The sequence below is a fragment of the Anas acuta genome, chromosome 1 (assembly GCF_963932015.1).
Source record: "Anas acuta chromosome 1, bAnaAcu1.1, whole genome shotgun sequence".
NCBI classification, from domain to species: Eukaryota; Metazoa; Chordata; class Aves; order Anseriformes; family Anatidae; genus Anas; species Anas acuta.
The window spans coordinates 92,392,311-92,409,911 of record NC_088979.1 but is presented as its reverse complement, the minus strand read 5'-3'; the positions used below and the strand labels follow the sequence as shown (position 1 = coordinate 92,409,911).

The window sequence follows — 17,601 nt, the reverse complement described above, 5'->3', positions numbered from 1 at the left end:
TGGCACTCACATGGCTTACTGGTGGTAAGCTTTCATGTCATTTTCTCCAGTCACTCATTAGTACCTTGAGCCAGTTAATCACCCACAGAAGAATACTCAACAGAGGAAGCAAAAGTCACTTTTTAGCTAAGAGTCACAGATATAACATTGAATACTAACTTATGTTTAACCATCTAATTTGCTACATACAGTTACACTTTCCTTAAAAGCACTCCAGATTGGACTATTAATTCTGGGAAAGATGTTTGCCTTGAACATGACATTTCAATTATACTTCTACAGTTTTTTACATTGAAGGTGATGGTAGAAATACAAATGCTAAACTTGAAAGTGCTAAATTTGGTGAGGAAAGGGAGTAAGAATTGAAGTATGTTAAAAAATCTTAAATACACTAAAGCCTCCTTCTACCTCCACAGAATTAAGAAAGTAAATATTTTTTGTATTGTATGTATTTGTATTGTATTTTGCATTTGTATCCAAACTCATGTCTTTTTAAATTGTAAAGGCAGTTTAATTGAGCTCTGGTGTTGCTGTGAACTTTTTCCCAAACTCCACCTGAATTTCTTGACAGGCTGCTTTAGGAGTTGGACTTGATGACCCTTGTGAGTCCCTTCCAACTTGGGGTGTTCTATGATTCTGTGATTCATCCAGTGAAATCTGCAGGTATGTGAACTAAAGAATGGGGAGAAAGAAATCTGAAAGTCCTGGAAATTTGCTGTGTGCATGCTCAAAGGCATACAGGCACAGGAACAAGCATCACAGAAAAATGAGTGGCCAGTGGCCAAGTCATGCTTCTGCTCTGCATCTCCAACACTGTCACCTCAACAATTCCAGAATTTGCTGCTGAGTGCCTGTAGGAGGGGAACCCCAGCCGTAGGCAACGTAGATTCCTAGAGCTTTCATTGTACAAACTGATTACAATTTGTTATGACTGATTAAACTTGAAATATTTTGTTTGTAGACACACATTGTGTTTAACATTTTTTTTTAAAGAAATAAAATCAGATTGTTTTTGCTTTGTGTTTTAAGCACATTTATTCTTTAAAAACAAATGTAACCCTCTCTTCCTTCTCCCCAAAGTAAACCCCTTATATCCACTGTTCCTACTGAAGATATTAGTTTTAAGTATCTTCAGTAGATTGTCTGCTAGTGTATTTAAGAAAAAAAAACAAAAAACAAAAAACAACAACAACAAAAAAAACACCTCTCCTTATTAATTTGTACAGATCTAGAAAGACTCTGGAGCTTATCCTTTGTTTTGATTTAATTTGTAATGCTGGAAAATGAGAGACTGAGCATCTTAATCCAGCTCCTCATTTCTTTGACAATGAGGAATACGTTTAATTAGGAACCAGAGCCTCCCTCCCCCAACAGATTTCTGAGCATGGCATACACTTACTGTACTACAATAGCTGTGTTTTTTTCCTTATGTTGTCCTCTTCCTACCTTGCACAGTGAGCTGAATTATTCCACGATCCTCCCCATAAGAATTGATGGCATGGCAGGAAAAGAAGCCAGAATCTTCACGTACAGTTGGCAAAATCTACAGGTGGTTTGAAAAGAAGTGATTGATTGAACAGCACGCAGAGAAAATAAACCAACAGCTTTTCTGTATGGTGCAAGAAAAATTGTATAAACTGTTTTACTTGACAGCAGTAAACAGATATTACATGTTATACACATACATACATATGCATAGTAAAGCATCCAAAATACTGTAACTTATCAAAACTAGGAACACCTGGGTTGAGGAAGTAGGCTATTAGCTCTACATGTGTAGTCAGGAGTTGGAGAACCACCTATTCCTGTAGCTTCTCATCAGGAGCCTTGTTCCCAGTCACCCATAAGTTTGCCAAGTATTTAACAGTTGGCTAAAATTTGCCATACAAAATGGTGTCTTCTGCTGCCTCCAAAATTTTCTGGATAATTCTGAAAATAACTCAAGTCACTGAAGTCTGTGTGGAGGAAATAAAGGTTCAAATACTGCTGGTGAACCATGTAGTATTCTGCATGATGTCTCATAATAAAAATTGGGTGGTCTTTCCTTTCAGTTTGTTATTTTATAATGTAGACAATTACATATTTTCTTTACATACATGATCATAATGATATTTTTCTACAGGACCACTGCTTCATTCAAAGCACGAGAGGGAGAGGATTTTATAAATGAGCACATATTCCAAATGACATTTTCTTATCATTGTTCAGTGTGCTCTTCACACTTTATTTACTGCACACAGTTCAAACTGTGCCCTGAAGACAGGCGTATTCATTCTCGCACAGCATTTTCTATGACATTCACCTATGCAATTCCCATTGCAGAAACATGAGTGAATTTATTTTCATAAACCCTGACATCATGGAGAGTATTACCACCATTTTGTATGGGGAATTAAGGAACCAGACATATGATAATGTTTGTAGGTGTTTGACAAGTTGCCACATAGTAGCTCATCCATGGTAACTCCATGTGCTCTTTACTCCTTGGTGAAGCCAAGGTAATATGAGTGCAACTCTTATTCACCATTGATTAAGATAAATGGATTTGTTTCCCATGCGCTACAAGGATACTGGAGAGTTACCATCCAAGATGTGGTAACTTGTCAATCTGTTTTAAGTTGCACATGTGGCTGAGATTAAAGATAGAAGAACGAAAGTTTTCAGAGCCCAATTTGATACATCTAGGGCCTTCTTTTCCCCCCTCGGAGTCCTTAGCAATAAATAGCATTTCATATGTTCATAACAGCTTCCTTTGTGTTAAGCTGCAGCTATGAGGGCTTAGTACTTCTGCAAATCAGACCCCAAGGGCTCAAGGCAAGTACCTAGAAAACAAAGAACACAAAATTATTGGCCACCTGTGAAAAGTTTGGTTTCAATGATCAGCCTTGCATCACAAAGTGTCTTTCATTACTTAACCCTAATTCAACTCCAGAGAAAATCCAAGTCATGCCTGACTGAGGCAGGGGTCCTGCAGAAAAAATAAAAGCTGAGTATACAACTAAGGATCACATCATCATGCACACACACAAAAGCACTCAATTAAAGGCTTCAGAGACAACCTTAATCCCAACATTTTCTAGTTTGAGGGTATTTTATCTCTCAAAAGTCAAAGGTTTTGTATGTAACATAGATATGCATGTAGAATGCCACTACTGTATACAACAGCTTCAGAACGGAATTCTCCAAGCAGGTCTCCAGCCTTAAAAAAAAATAAACGTTGTGCATCCAGGCACTATCTTTTTAAAGCCAATAAGATGAATGAGGGCAAAATAGTCTAAATGTCTATTATGTTCTTGAATATTATTCAAAACACAAATGTACTAATATACACAAATTCACACATCCTTCCTCACAGAAATCAATGACGAAGTTCCCTCAATGAAAGCAAAACCAAACTTTTGCTGGATGTCATCCAACACAATTTTTGGTGAGTGAAGAAAGAGATATACCTTAAGAGTTACAACAGAATATAGGTAGAATCAGCAGAGAGCTGGAGAGTTATTGCCCTAAGCTCAGTAAAAATGTTTTTAGGAATGTGACTGAAAAATGGAAAATTTATATTTTTGAATTAAAATATGTATTTAAAAATATTTTATATTTCCTAAAGTATGTGTAAAAATATAAAGGAATGGACTGGAAACTTGCTTGTGCTGGAAAAGTTCAAACTTGAGTGGACAAAGTTGTATACTGAGACTAATATCATAACCCTATCCATTATAGGTGACACCAGAACAACATGAGTGTCCTTTGCTTCCATGACCTTGGGATGGTCTTAAGTCCCCAAAACAACAGTGCTACCCATGTAGCCTCTCAATCTAACCCATATGAGCTACTTAGAAGTTAGTGGAACCCCATATTTATCAGTCAAGATGGCACTGCTGCCTGTCGGAGAAGCAGAAGTGAAGATGATGATTACACCCTGTTGCTACATGGCTTGGTGACTTCTGCTACTATATATAAATGCCAAATACTACTGGCAGCAGTAGATATACTACTTATCTACATGTGCTTTTTTCCTTCTATTTCATTTTGAATCTGATGACTAACCTTACTTTGTAAAATTGTTCATGTATGGCTCACAAGCCCCACAGAGTAAAAGGGAGAAAAAAATATTTTTAAAAGACTCTATTTTTATATCAGAATAGCTTAATGACTTTGGTGAAGTTAAACCTGACACACATCACATCTAATGGTCAGGTATTCACTCAACGCTTATCAGCAGTGTACTGAAAATTGAGCCATGTTGCCCCAGGAAGGACAGGACAAGGCATGAACCATGTTGCTCCTGAGACAGAAAAGATGGAGGGGCTGTGAATCAGCCTAGCTGTCTTGTTGCCTCTGTAGCATAAGGTGATGGAGATGGTGACTGATTTTTCTGGGAGATGGGATGCCGACGTTTCCTGTACTTCCTCTTGGTAGCAACAGTAGTCAGCCTAGCTCTCCAGGTCTGTGCCACAGATAGATCAAGTGGTGGGGTTTTGGCCTTCTAGAAAGAAATAGCTGTGCATCCCTATCAAAATCAAAATCAAACCAAGCAACAATCTCACACATGTAAATGAGTCACGGGTCACTTTATTTTCTTACCTGCAGAGTAGAGATCACTTCATCTCCAACTTCCTTGGTGGAAACAAGATAACGGGACATTTCAGGGTTAATGATTCGGTCCTCTTTCTCCCAGCGGACTATGATGGGTTTCTCTCCATGTGCTGTGCAGCTCATCTCCTTCTTTTGACCTTGTGTTGCCAGTGTGGTGTTTGGATAGGAAGTTATCATAGCTGGAACTAAAAACAGACAGAGCAACAAAGACAGTTCTTCAGTGAGGTGACTACTCTGACCAGAAAGGTTGACTGTCCAGTCTGTCTCTCATTCAGTTTGTCCATATTTGAACAGATGGCCAAAAATGCATGAAAGGATTTTACTTTCAATTTTATGTGAGAAAATCTTAAAAGAGAAGATGAGCCTCAAAGGGAACTTACCAGAGAAAAGCAAAGACTGGACAGTGTGTCTATAGAGACAGAAGATGCACATCCAAATGAAACTTGGCTCCATTTATTTTTCTGCCCATAGGACAATTTGTACCATAACTACAATATGCACAGCACATAAAAGTACTGTAAGTAACAAACACTCAGAAATTGGACCACTAAAGAACTGATAGAAATTTCTTATACCTTCTGGTGAACATTTTACTATACATTTATCACAAATATGCACAAAACTAACTGAAAGTACGTTTACCTGTTTTATTTGCTGACAGATATACGCTCTATCCTTGTACATGACAGTAATGGCCTATCAAAATGAGAGCTCCATTAAGCCAGAAGATGTACAAAATGAAAAGAGCAGCTCTGCACCAAAGGGCTTACACTACATGTACATGTATGTGCTGAAGACATAGTTAAACTGTACTCAACTGCAGGTATAATTAAATAATTAAATAAACATATCTTGAAAACAAACCTATCTCGATTTGCGTTTAAAATATTTGCAAGTTATTTTCAGAATTTGCAGAACAGTTGGGATACAATCACCAACTTCATTAATTATTCAGGATTCTTAAATTTCTTAAAGTTGAAAAAATACTTTCTCATAAGAATTGACATAAAATCTAAGTATTTTTTACATTTTGGAAGGATAATTCTTTTTCTGAAACAGGATGGTCACTTTTATGTCCTCACTAGTCAGTCTTTTTCTTACCATATGATTTGTCCCCTGATGAATAGCATCTGGGCATTTGTGAGTACAAGAAATAAAAGTCTGTAAGTCTGTCTTATAGTTATGACAACTTACCTGCTTGGGAGAAATTGGAAAGCCCTGGATAGCACACAGAACTGCTCTCTCCTGAAAGCAGCAGTCCACTCTTTTCAACTTACATAAAGTGACAATAAATAATCCCTTCACTGAGCTCTTATACTCCAGGGCTGACTCCTGCAGTAGTCCTATTCTCATTTTTATGCATGAACACTTGCCCCTTCTTATCAGTACGATTTACTCATTCCATCCTAACTTCCCTGGGTCTCAATTTTAAGATGACATTGGCAGTGAACCTGGTTTGAGGCCTTCCTAATTCTTTCTCCTGTATAGATTACATCTATTACTACCAGACAGAAAATAAAATAAAATAAAATAAAATAAAATAAAATAAAATAAAATAAAATAAAATAAAATAAAATAAAATAAAATAAAATAAAATAAAATAAAATAATAAAATAAATTTTTAAAATTTGTATTGAAATGAATTACTATAATTGCTGTTTTGAAATGCTAATGTTTGATGGCATGACCTTTTCACATGTCAGAACTATTGATGCTTGGATATGACAATATGTCAGGATGCAGCCCTTTCTGTACAAAGGACTCCTGAACCATAATAAAATGATTCAAAAATTATCAAGGCCATGGAGCGTGGGTGAGAATTACGAATGGGATCTAATTACAGGAAGAATTCTTAGAAAGGTCTTGTGTGAGACATAAGGCTCTTTAAGGACTTAAAGTCCTTTAGTGACAATGTATGTCTTGTTAAACTATTTTGTTATTAGATTGCAATTAGTTTTTTCAAAGAGAAGCACTCAAAGAAATGATGAATAATCAAAATTGAAATGACTGATATAATCTTCTAGAGAACGGAAAAATCTTCAGGTTTACCTAGACTCTTTCCAGGCACTGATACCCACAAAGAGGTTATTTTCAAAAAGTCACTTTTTCAGTCCATCAAAGTTTTGTGTCTGAACAAAGAAACTACGAGGCCTACGGAGTTGTAGGCTTGCAGGCCCCATATGCACAAGTATGTGCACTCAAACATATCTGCCCTTTTCCACAACACTTAAAATAGACCAATATATCTCTTCATGCAGTCAGAGAACCAATTCAGATGAGTGGCAGGTTATTAAAGAGTTCACATTGCCATCATTAGTTTGTGTCACACCCTTTCTTTCTTCCATAATTTTCCAAGACTCCCACACATCCCTTCCTTCTTCATCTGAAGCATTTCTGCACATCTTCCTCATTTCCCCTCAATGAAACGCACTCCACTCCCCTTCACCTCTTTCTGTCTTCTTACTACCGCAGCCTCCTCACATGGTCCCTGACCCCTCCAGCAACATTTTCTTTATCCAGTCTCATTTTACTTCTCTATGAAATCCTTCCAATGCCTCAAATGCCCTAATTATTTTCTCTACAACTGTAATCTTCTTTCCCATCAGTATCTCCTACTGATCTCCTATTCCAAATATCCTGTTGCTCTCCTGTGGTGGAGGGAGCATGTGTTTAGCCCACCCTGGAGCTGAGGGGTGGCATGTGCCTCCCCACAAGGTAACTGAGCACTCAGGGTGTCCATGTATCTGGGCAAGAGGGCTCAACATTTGGAGCAGGTGAGCCTTGTACTTGGCAGGGCTCACTTCTTCCTGCTTCTCAGGCACTATGCCCCCACAGAAAATGAGAAGATTGGATCTGAATTTAAATCCCATGGACCTTGATGAATCTGTCTCAGAGACTGCTGTTCCACATTCAGCTCTCCTGAACAAGTGTCTATCTGAAGTCCCGTGGTGTCCCACAGTACTGCAAACACCGTGACCATCTCACTTCCTTTTTTAAAAACAGAGGCTGTTTTATGAAGTTTTTTTTTTTTTTTTTTTTTTTTCCAACAAACTTTCTTAATAAGAACAGCATAAAACATGTAAAAAAAAGATAACTTTATTCTTCAGATACTGCTTTATCCATACTTATCCTTTCCTTCCTCTCACATAATCTTCCACACTGATTCTTTATTGCCATGGCAATGCCTCACAGCTAAATATTTCCCCTTCCTCCAAAGCTGATTTTTTACTTTTCACATTTATCTCCAATGATCCTAAACCATAAGCTCTTTTTATCTTCCTCGTTGTCAAAAGATTTCTGGTAACAAAGCCATGTTCCCAAAGATATTTTAGGCAATGTATATCTTCGTCCTCAAACTATCTTTAATCAGATTATTGATGCAAATAACTGAGTTGAATATGCTCCTTCTTTTCTGGAAAAAATAAATAAATAAATAAATAAGCAAACTGAGCATATATTTTATATATAAATGTGATATTGTCCTAGGATGCCTTAGTTAAGCGTTGGAATGGGTTGCCCAGGGACATGGTGGAGTCACCGTCCCTGGGGGTGTTTAAGTAAAAGTTGAACATGGTTAGAGACATGGTTTAGTGGGTGACATTGGTGGTAGGGGGATGGCTGGGCCAGATGATCTTGGAGGTCTTTTCCAACCTTAACGATTCTGTGATTCTATGCATCTAAACAGATGCATTTGGAAGTATATCAAGGTGATTCAGATGCCATAATGTGTGCAGATCTTTTTGAAGGTAACATTACTGGGCATATGTAAGGAATGCATAGTGTCATATTCCAGGATTTTGGAGTAAATTTTCCTGCAGGACAAATTAATCCAAGACTATTTCCTCTGGGGTTCTCCCCATCATTCTCTGAAGCTGGACAATGTTAAAGCTGGTCTATTGGACCAAATAGAAGCTATAGTTTATAGATTATGGTGATTTCAATTTCAATGCCAGTGGCATTAATCTAGGAGCTTTCTCTGTTTAATGTTGGACTTCCATTTGGAAAGCTGATTTGTTTACTCCTTTTTCCAGGTCAATTCATTATCTTACCCTTCTTCATACCAGTCCTGTAGGGAATAATCTCATTACTTTATACTATTAACAACTTCATCATTAAAAATTGAATTGCATAAATCAGCAGTATAAATTACTCTTAATAATCATGGAACAGGTCAAGATGAAATTTTTTGTTAAACTCTTTTAAAAAATCTATTTTTTTTGTTCAATTAAAAAAAAAATAAATCTAATTTGGACCTTTCCTGATATTCAGTAAAAATTACTTAATTTGACTTTCTATTCTCTGCTACTGCTTAATGTCCATCAGAAACTGAACGCCAAAAATAAAAATGAAAACATTTAATTATCTTAATAAGACTTTTAATTTGTAATTAAACACTAAATATCATGGTGGAACCCTAAATGATTCTAAGACTGACTGAAGTTCTCAATACATTTAAGAACTAAACTAAACTAAACTAAACTAAACTATCTATAGACTCCAAATGGCAATTTTTCTAGCAACTTGGTGGTAGCGAGGAGAGGAATACAACACAGTCAACAACAAAATCAATGGGAGATGCCATATGACATTGTACAATGTGTGTTGAGCTGTTTTAAAAGTTGGAATGCTGCTTATATCCAAACATTAATGAAGATTAAAATTGCTCTTGAGAAAGAGAACAGAAAAGATGCGGCAGATAAACAAATCTCATGACTTAATGACATGTACATAACTGAATGCAGTGAGAATTTGAGTGTGCTTGATAACAGACATATCCTGGCTGCTGTCAATGGTGCAGCTCCTGGCATGTCACCATGTCTCACCATGTCTCCACTTGTGGTCTTAAGATCTCTTTCCTGACTGTAAATACCAAGTAACTTGATTTCTTTACTGGAGCATGCATGAACAGGCTAGTTTGGAGTCTGCCTGCACCCATCCAGGCAGCAGCTGTGCCCGCAGCTCCACAAAGTGAAATATCTGCTATCACAGTGGGATTCATCCTGCAAGCACCTTGGCAGTCATCATAGACTTCCTCAATGGAAAAATTTTCACAGTGGTGTTTACCTAATCAGACAAACTGTGCCCTCAAAAGCCTTTTCTTTACACTGATCCTTCAAGAACCTGTAATGCCTTGCTCAGCTGCAGAGAAATGCACAGCAATACTCTAATGAGCATGGGGATGAACCACTTCTGGTTTTCTTGTACAACTTCTAGAACAAAGGACCATGGCCCTGTGATGTGCTTTAACAACTCTACGTAAAAATAACATCAAAAATGAGAATAGGGACGTGGGTAAGAGAAAGCTGCACTAAAGTTGAATTATGTTGAAAAAAATAATTTTAATTCTAATTTAACATTTAAGCCAAATTTAGCATATCCTCTCATGTTGGTCGACCACAGTGAGAATATTTTTCTCCATGACAGGTGATATTTTCCATCACACACAATAAACTGTCTTTCTCAATACACTTTTGCTCAGGCAAAGAAAGCTCACACAAATAAATGACTTACCATATTTTCAAATTTAGTAGACTTCTACAACTCAATTAGTGAGTTACTGAAATTCTTCTCTTAACTTCAGCTTTCCCTTTCTGTTGTGACATTATTGCTTACTTAAGCAGCATTTCTCCAGAATTCAAATGGTGCAATGAGCCTAGCAGTGAATTTTAAATCGATGGGACTCCTCAATGGGACTTGGCAAAACTATGACCTCTGTAGAAGGTGACAATATTGCTCTTAACCCTCATCCTCAAGAGATATGTAAGACTAGAAATCAAAGAATACTGCATACCTCAAAAGGGAAAAAAGTATGTTAACACAAAAGTAAGCATCCTGTTTTTATGAATAGAAATTATTTTCACAAAAATAATGGTTGTATAATTATTTCCTTCTGTTTTTAACTCCTGTTTTCCTTAGTAGAATAATGAAAATGAGCAAAGCGAATAATTAAAATTATTTTCTATAAATAGTCAGTAAATTTGAAAATGAACATCATGTTTGTGATCCAGTTGTGCTCTTTATTGTGAACCTTCTCATAGACATATTCTTTTAGGATAAATATTTTAAAAATTCAATCTCAAATATTTAAATATTTCATGAAAGTGAATTCTGAATGCATATTTTATTATATTGCTTTGAATTGGTAATGATTTTTTTTTGTGTTGGTGTGAGCTATGCAACTCTCAAATAGAAACATTACTTAGATAAATCACCTAGTCACTAACTAATCAATATGGTATAAATTCCAAATTGAAAAAGAAAATCCTTTGAAATTAATTACTGCTGAGGTTTCAGACTAGGGGAAACTATTTCAAATACATAAACCTGAGAGTTTTGAGGAGAGAAACAAAACCTTGATGAATTAATGTGACATGCTAAATTATCTATTCAGTGTTAGTTTCAGTAATCTACAGCATATACAAAATAAATGCAGATGAGTGTATTCCTGATATTTTTGTTAATAAAGCAAAACAAATCATATGACTCTCAACCTGCCCTAAAAGTAGGGCTACTGACTTTCCAGTAATAATTGTTACATAAGCAGATTTCTGGAGAATAAGCAAGAGCTTCATTAGCAGTTTTATTAGCATAACAATTTTCTGAAAGAATGGTATGAAACACGGTACCGTCATGGAAAAAGATACTGCGCACAGCAGAAATTGCATCTTTATATTTAGCAAAGAGTGACATCCATGAGAATGATGATGTCACATAATAATAGAAGGAAAGTAAACACAGGCATGATCAGCCCATGTCCCAGCAACCTAAGTTTGCATTACATATCCTGTACCAAAACATGAAACTCAGCAATATGTAAAAACTTCAGTATTCTATTCTATTCATTAGAACATCTCTGCAAGGTAATCTTTGAAAAAAAAATCTAAAGACTTATAATGAATAAGGATTCTGTTCACTCTAAGATATGATTTCAGCTAGGTATTCCAATGGTATAAATTAAGTTACTTTGATTATAAATATTATTCAAACGTGTTTCCGAGCTATTCAGACATGTGTTTCCAAGCTAGACCAGGCCTTGTTTGGTGCTAAGCTTTAATAAGAATGACAATGATGTCTTGAGAACTTGGCAGTTTCACCAGCACCTCATGATCTGATTGAATATGTCATGGTAAAGGCTGTGAACATTTAGGGTTCATATCTTATTCACTCAGAAGCAGTTTCAGGTCACATTATAAGAAAAGAAGTTGATTTATTTTGCATGACAACTATGAATTTTAACCAAAAGACACATTAATAAAATAAAAATGTCTTTTCTCTCAAATCGCAGAGGTAATTTTTCCCTCTTCCTGAGGTCTTTTCTTGCATTAGCTTTATGTTTGTATAGTGCAAACTGCTGTCTTCAGATAACACACATGAGACCAGCAGCTTCTTATATTTCTTGCTCTTTTCTTTGACTTTGACATGGTACTGAAATGAATGACTTTCTTTTGCATTGTCATGCAGCTTCAATTCCCATTTTGTCTAACTGCACTTCCTAATAACCAAGAGAAAGAAAATGGGAAATGATAAGCTGACAGCTTTGTTCCCTGCAGTCAGTTATAGTAAAAGCCTGTGGAAATTTATGACAAATTATGGTAACCCACATGAGACACTGGAAAATCAGTATTCTCAGAGCTTGTCTAATTGTCAAGAAAAATAAGTGATCAAAGATCTATTAAAATATAAATACATTAACATATGTTAATAATAATTGTGATTTATGAAAATTTAGACCATCTTCTTTCCCAAGAAATTAATGGATGGTGTTATTCTTATTATCACTATTGTTGAAAAGTATGGATGCTTAAAAATTTGTATTAGAAACATGTATACATTAAGTATAAATTTCTTTTGGGTCACTTTCTATTCCAGATCAATTGCCATCTTTCTTCTCCCTGTATATAAGTCAGTTTGCAATGAGCAGGACTGTTAAAATAGTTAAAACCAGCAGTATATAATTTTACATATCTTGTCCTATGCTTTGATCTTAAATTGAATTTAATCTGCCATCAAGACAGCATCAAGTTTTAATGTTATACTAGAGGTTTAATGCTATCATAATTGTAAAGTACAGTGCTCTAATTTTTTGAGACTTCCTGAACACAAATCAGTTAAAGCACAGACTGCAGAATCACATGGTAGGGCACTCATTTTCGTAGAACTTGTAATTCTTTAAACTTTCTATATGTGCTTTTTAATTAAAAAAAAAAAAAAAAAAAAAAGATACACTTGTGTCTTTTGTTTTTGTTATTGGTTTTTTCATTAAAAACAACCAAACAGTTTACAGTTCTGGTGGTGGTGTTGATTTGTTGTTGTTGTTGTTTTGTTTTATTTTTTAAAACAGAAAATCACTGGAAAACATGAACTCTGATCAGGCTGTATTTTATGACCCTACTATTCCCATGGGTTTTTTAGATTTCGGAGGCTGTAAAGTGACATGTGGAAATGTCCCTTACAGAGGGACATCACAGAGGAAGAGAAGCAAGCGCTAATTGAGGTATTGACAGGTTTAGATGAAGCAGAAACACACTAAGAAACTCTGGCTACAACAAAAATGAGTATTGGTGAGTAGTGCATTCTGGGACATTAATAGTTTTCATTCACTGTTCATTCATGCAAGTAAGTATACTTTTAAGCACAGTGACTTAGGTCTATAACAGCACAGTTATGAGCTAAAAAACCATGAAATACTATCTGCTGATGTATAAGAAAGAGTTCTGGTAGAACTAGTCTTTCCTAACCTTTCAGATGAATTCTATTTTTATTGTCTGGATAGCTGCAAATAGCTCAGTAACATCTGATACTCTGATGATGGGGACAAACCTCAAAGATACTAAAATCAGCAAGGTACAACTCTCTATTAATGTAGGCATTTGCTACATAAATAAATGAACGTAAAGAATATAAATAAATATACATTTGTATTCTGCATATTAATGCTAACAAGGGTGTTATGACATTGTATATATATATAAAAGTAGTCACATACATGTGGAAGTATGTTCATGGATGTATGAACATACATGGGAGTATGTTCATAGAATCAGGCATTTATGTCAACCTGATTTCAGGTGGCTATTTAGGATGTCAACAAATGCTGCTACCACAGGAAAGATAGGAAAGGAGGTTCAACTGGGGAGAATATGGAACTGATAAAAAGCTCTGAATACATTTATTTTAATGGACATCAATCTGGTTTCTCCAATCAAAATTCTAACATTAGGCCTTGTCACTGAGACTGTCTGGGAATGGTCTGACTGTCTATGGATTATTAGCTCTACTTGAGGCTGAAAAACAACAAACTTGATTCCTAAACTAATCTATCTTTTGTTTTCCAATACTAGGTCTGTTTTCTACTTTGGCTGCTCAGCATGCCAAATTTTTTTACAGGGAAAAGCAGATCTCTTCAACTGGTCAGTAAAAGGAGACAATTTTTAGAAGAGAGGGAACCATCTTAAAAGCCACACAGTGTAAGAAAAGCCGATAGACTACTTGTGTGTTTAACAACATTTTTTTAAATACGTGTTATGGAAGAAGAGAATTGCTGGTATTGAAAAACTAAGATAGTTTAGAGAAACACAGTATTTATAAAGTAAAGATATTCAGTATACTTCTGTGAGTTACATGTACCCATAAATAAACAGCAGTTCTTAACAGCAGAAAATCAGAAATGAAAAATCTTATTTGTTACAATTAACTCTAAAATTAGGACCTGACTTGGGAAATTTTTGTGCTTTTTACATTTATTACTAATATGTCTTTGCAGTGTTTTGTCTATTTTAAAGGATAGGTCTTTCCACTGAGGATTTTGAGACTGTTACACTGAACAATTATTAAAGCTCCCAGACAAAAGCAGCAGCTGACAATTTGGCTTCAGTACCCCAATGCTTAAGGCCAGAGGAAATAGGCCTTAATTTGAAGCAGGGTTATAGTTATTTTGGCTTATTTAGAGAAAGCAATATGCTCATCCAGCTGTGAACCAGAAAACAGGTGCAAATGAGTTTTAAAGCCAAATTTTACACCGCTGTTCCCAGTATTCACAGTGTCCAGCAATATGACAAGGGTACTCCTATATAACTGGGGTCAAGGTGTGTGTGTGTGTTTCTGCTTACATGCATGTATGTGCATGCATGTGTGACTGAGACAGGAAAAAATGTTTTTCATGCAGTCACATAAGGAGAGTTATTCTGATTACCTGGAAAAGAAAATAAAGCAACACTGTTTATGTCTTTCACTTGACCTTCAGCTGTCCTGAACAATTCTCTTTTCAATACTCTCATTAAAAAATATATATTAAAAAAAATAATATCTCTTTATCTGGAGATGGTGATTACCATTTGCCAAGGAAAGACATCATAAATACCAGTGTTTCAGGCAGGAGTAAATTATACCCATCTATCTCATGAGCAAAGCATGTTGCATGGGGGCTGCAGGTCATTTTCCTGTATAATACCTTTCCGCAGCACAAATTTTGCAAGGAGTTCAAGAGACTTGGTTAATTTTTTCCTTTAAATTGTCTTTCAAGTGAATAGGAATTCACACCCCCTCTTGCACATACAGAATGAACACTTCTGCCAAACAAGTGTGTTTGGCAAAATGAACATTCACTTGCCAAAATGACAATGGTAATATTTCAACTACTGGCAAAGGAAGAAAGAAATCATGCTGTCAAACACAGTTTCACATTTTGAATGCAACAGACATTGAATATAATCAATGAAGCAGCTAGTTACAGGGTCAACATGAAAATACTCTCTCTCTCACTCTCAATCTCTCTCTTTTTTTTTTTTTTTTTTTTAAACCTGCTCCTCATTCACCTTTTACTATCATCTTCCTGAGGGGGATTCATAGTCAGCTATGGCTACTCTGGTTCCTCAGATTCTGGTTCCCAGGCATTGATTTACACATGAAATCTATCATAGGGGAGCTAATGGATGGACTTTTCTAAATATTTTTGAGTCTTTTATTTAATTTTTCTTTAGAAATATATAACATTTCATTTTTCTGTCCACAAACATGTCAGAACGTATAAACAGAAATTGAGTAATAATTTTTAGCAAGTCATAACTATAATTTCTCTATGACACGGAAATATTCTGTTTATTTTATTCATAAACAAATGCAGCAGTTATCAGCAGCTGTGCAAGCTTCCCTTCTTGTTAAACTGTCTCTGTTATGAAACTGGATTCAGAGTACCAAGAGTACCAAGCACTTGTTCAATAGTAATGCCACTTCATTGACCATGAATAGAGACAGCTTTCAAATACTAAGAGGCAAAAGGCACTGCTTTCCATTTGCAGCTTCAGCTGTTGAATAGCTTCAAGGCTATTCAACTCCTTGCATGACCTGACTGATCAGACACATGACCAATGGCTTAACCACTTAGATAAACCTTTTATTCTTTTTCATTTGTGCAAACCCTATAGTAAGTAACACATAGAGTTATTTATCTTATAAAGACTGTGACATAAGCACAGAAATGGTAAAATTTGTTTTATAACTCTGTACTGCTTCTTCACCTACTCCAGGATCTTTCATCACATGAGACCTCCTAGTTAGTGCTGATATGAAATTGTGAAATCAGGAGGAATAAAAATGTATATTCCAGTTCCAAACTGTTACAAAAATCAGATGAATATGCTTACAAAAATCTTCAAAATGCATTTTTTTTGAAAATTTGTGAAAATTCTCAAAATTGATTTTTTTTTTCCCCAGCCAAACAATACTAGTACAATAGCTCAAATACCTAAAATCAGTCTAAGGCACATGGATTCACTGCTGGTCAGCCAGGAATACATCCTTGACTCATTCATAGAATCACGGAATATTGAAGTTGGAAGGGACTCACAAGGATCATCAAGTCCAACTCCTGGGTCCCCAAAGGATCACCCAAAAATCAGACAACATGTCTGAGAGCACTGTCCAAAGGCTTTTTGAACTCTGGCAGGAGTGGTGCCATGGCTACTTCCCTGGGGAACCTGTTTCAGTGCTTTACCACACTCTTGGTGAAGAACCTTTTCCATCCGTTCATTCCGTAAGAAAATAAAAAAATAGTTTTGTCAAGTAAAATATAAATAAAATTTCTCTTGTCTACCATGAAGTAAAGTTTTCACTAATTTCTAGTCAGCTTCTGCTTTACCTATGGATGAATGCTTCTAGACTTCTTGCTAAGAACAGACTGCCAGAATGATGGGTAGGACACAATCTCACATTGTATAGCCATACTGCTACTCTGCTACTCCTCTGCAAATAACTTTCCAAACCCAGTTTTTTTTTTTTTTTTTTTTTTTTTTTTTTTTAAACTACTTACAAAAGAAAGAAAGAAAGAAAAAGATTTATCAGATTACCTAAAATGCTGTCAAGAACGTTCTGAGATTTTATCTTGAGAAGCACTTGCACTTTTCTGCTCTCTTTTAGTTGATAGACAATCTGGCTGTTCTTTGAAATTTGACAGAAAAATCCCTTATTAAAGAGTTTTACCTTTGTCCCATAGTATTTCACCAAGATTTCAGAATTGAAAGATGTCAGAAAATAACATCTCTTTTTCACTTGCTTTACTAGTAAGAGAATTTAAAATAATAACAATATCAGAATGATGCCAAACTATTAACTGAATAACTGAATATGAATGTTCTAAAAATGCAAGTGCTGTCACTGTCAAAGCAGCTGCAACTACAACTTTCAACTTAGACAAAAGCATAGATTCCTGTATCATCTTTCCTTTACCTACACAAGGAAAAGGTTATTGAAAGCAAAGTGCTCCCCCCCCCTTTCTTTCTTTCTTTTTCTTCCTTTCTTCCTTTCTTTCTCTCTTTCTCTCTCTTTCTCTTTCTTTCCTTCTTTCTCTCTCTCTTCCTTCTCTCTCTCTTTCTCTTTCTCCTTCTAGTAAGTGGATTGATGATCACGAGATGACTTCAGGACATCTTGTGGGCAACAATTTCCCTCAATTCCCAGGAAAGAGAAAGGAGGAGTGTACAACCTGGCTGCTTTGACTACTTCTCCAAATCA

The 17,601-nt window shown here is 35.7% G+C and overlaps 1 protein-coding gene across 2 annotated transcripts in view; it reads right to left on the bottom strand.

Annotated features, from left to right (window-relative positions):
• DSCAM (DS cell adhesion molecule) overlaps nt 1–17,601 on the bottom strand; it is a 465,290-nt gene that overhangs the window by 103,225 nt on the left and 344,464 nt on the right. For both annotated transcript variants that reach the window (XM_068687730.1, XM_068687720.1), the window contains exons 12-13: nt 4,585–4,781; nt 1,447–1,543 (exon numbers count right to left, since the gene is read on the bottom strand). In XM_068687730.1, coding sequence (XP_068543831.1) covers nt 1,447–1,543; nt 4,585–4,781 — 294 coding nt within the window. The remainder of the gene's footprint in view (nt 1–1,446; nt 1,544–4,584; nt 4,782–17,601) is intronic.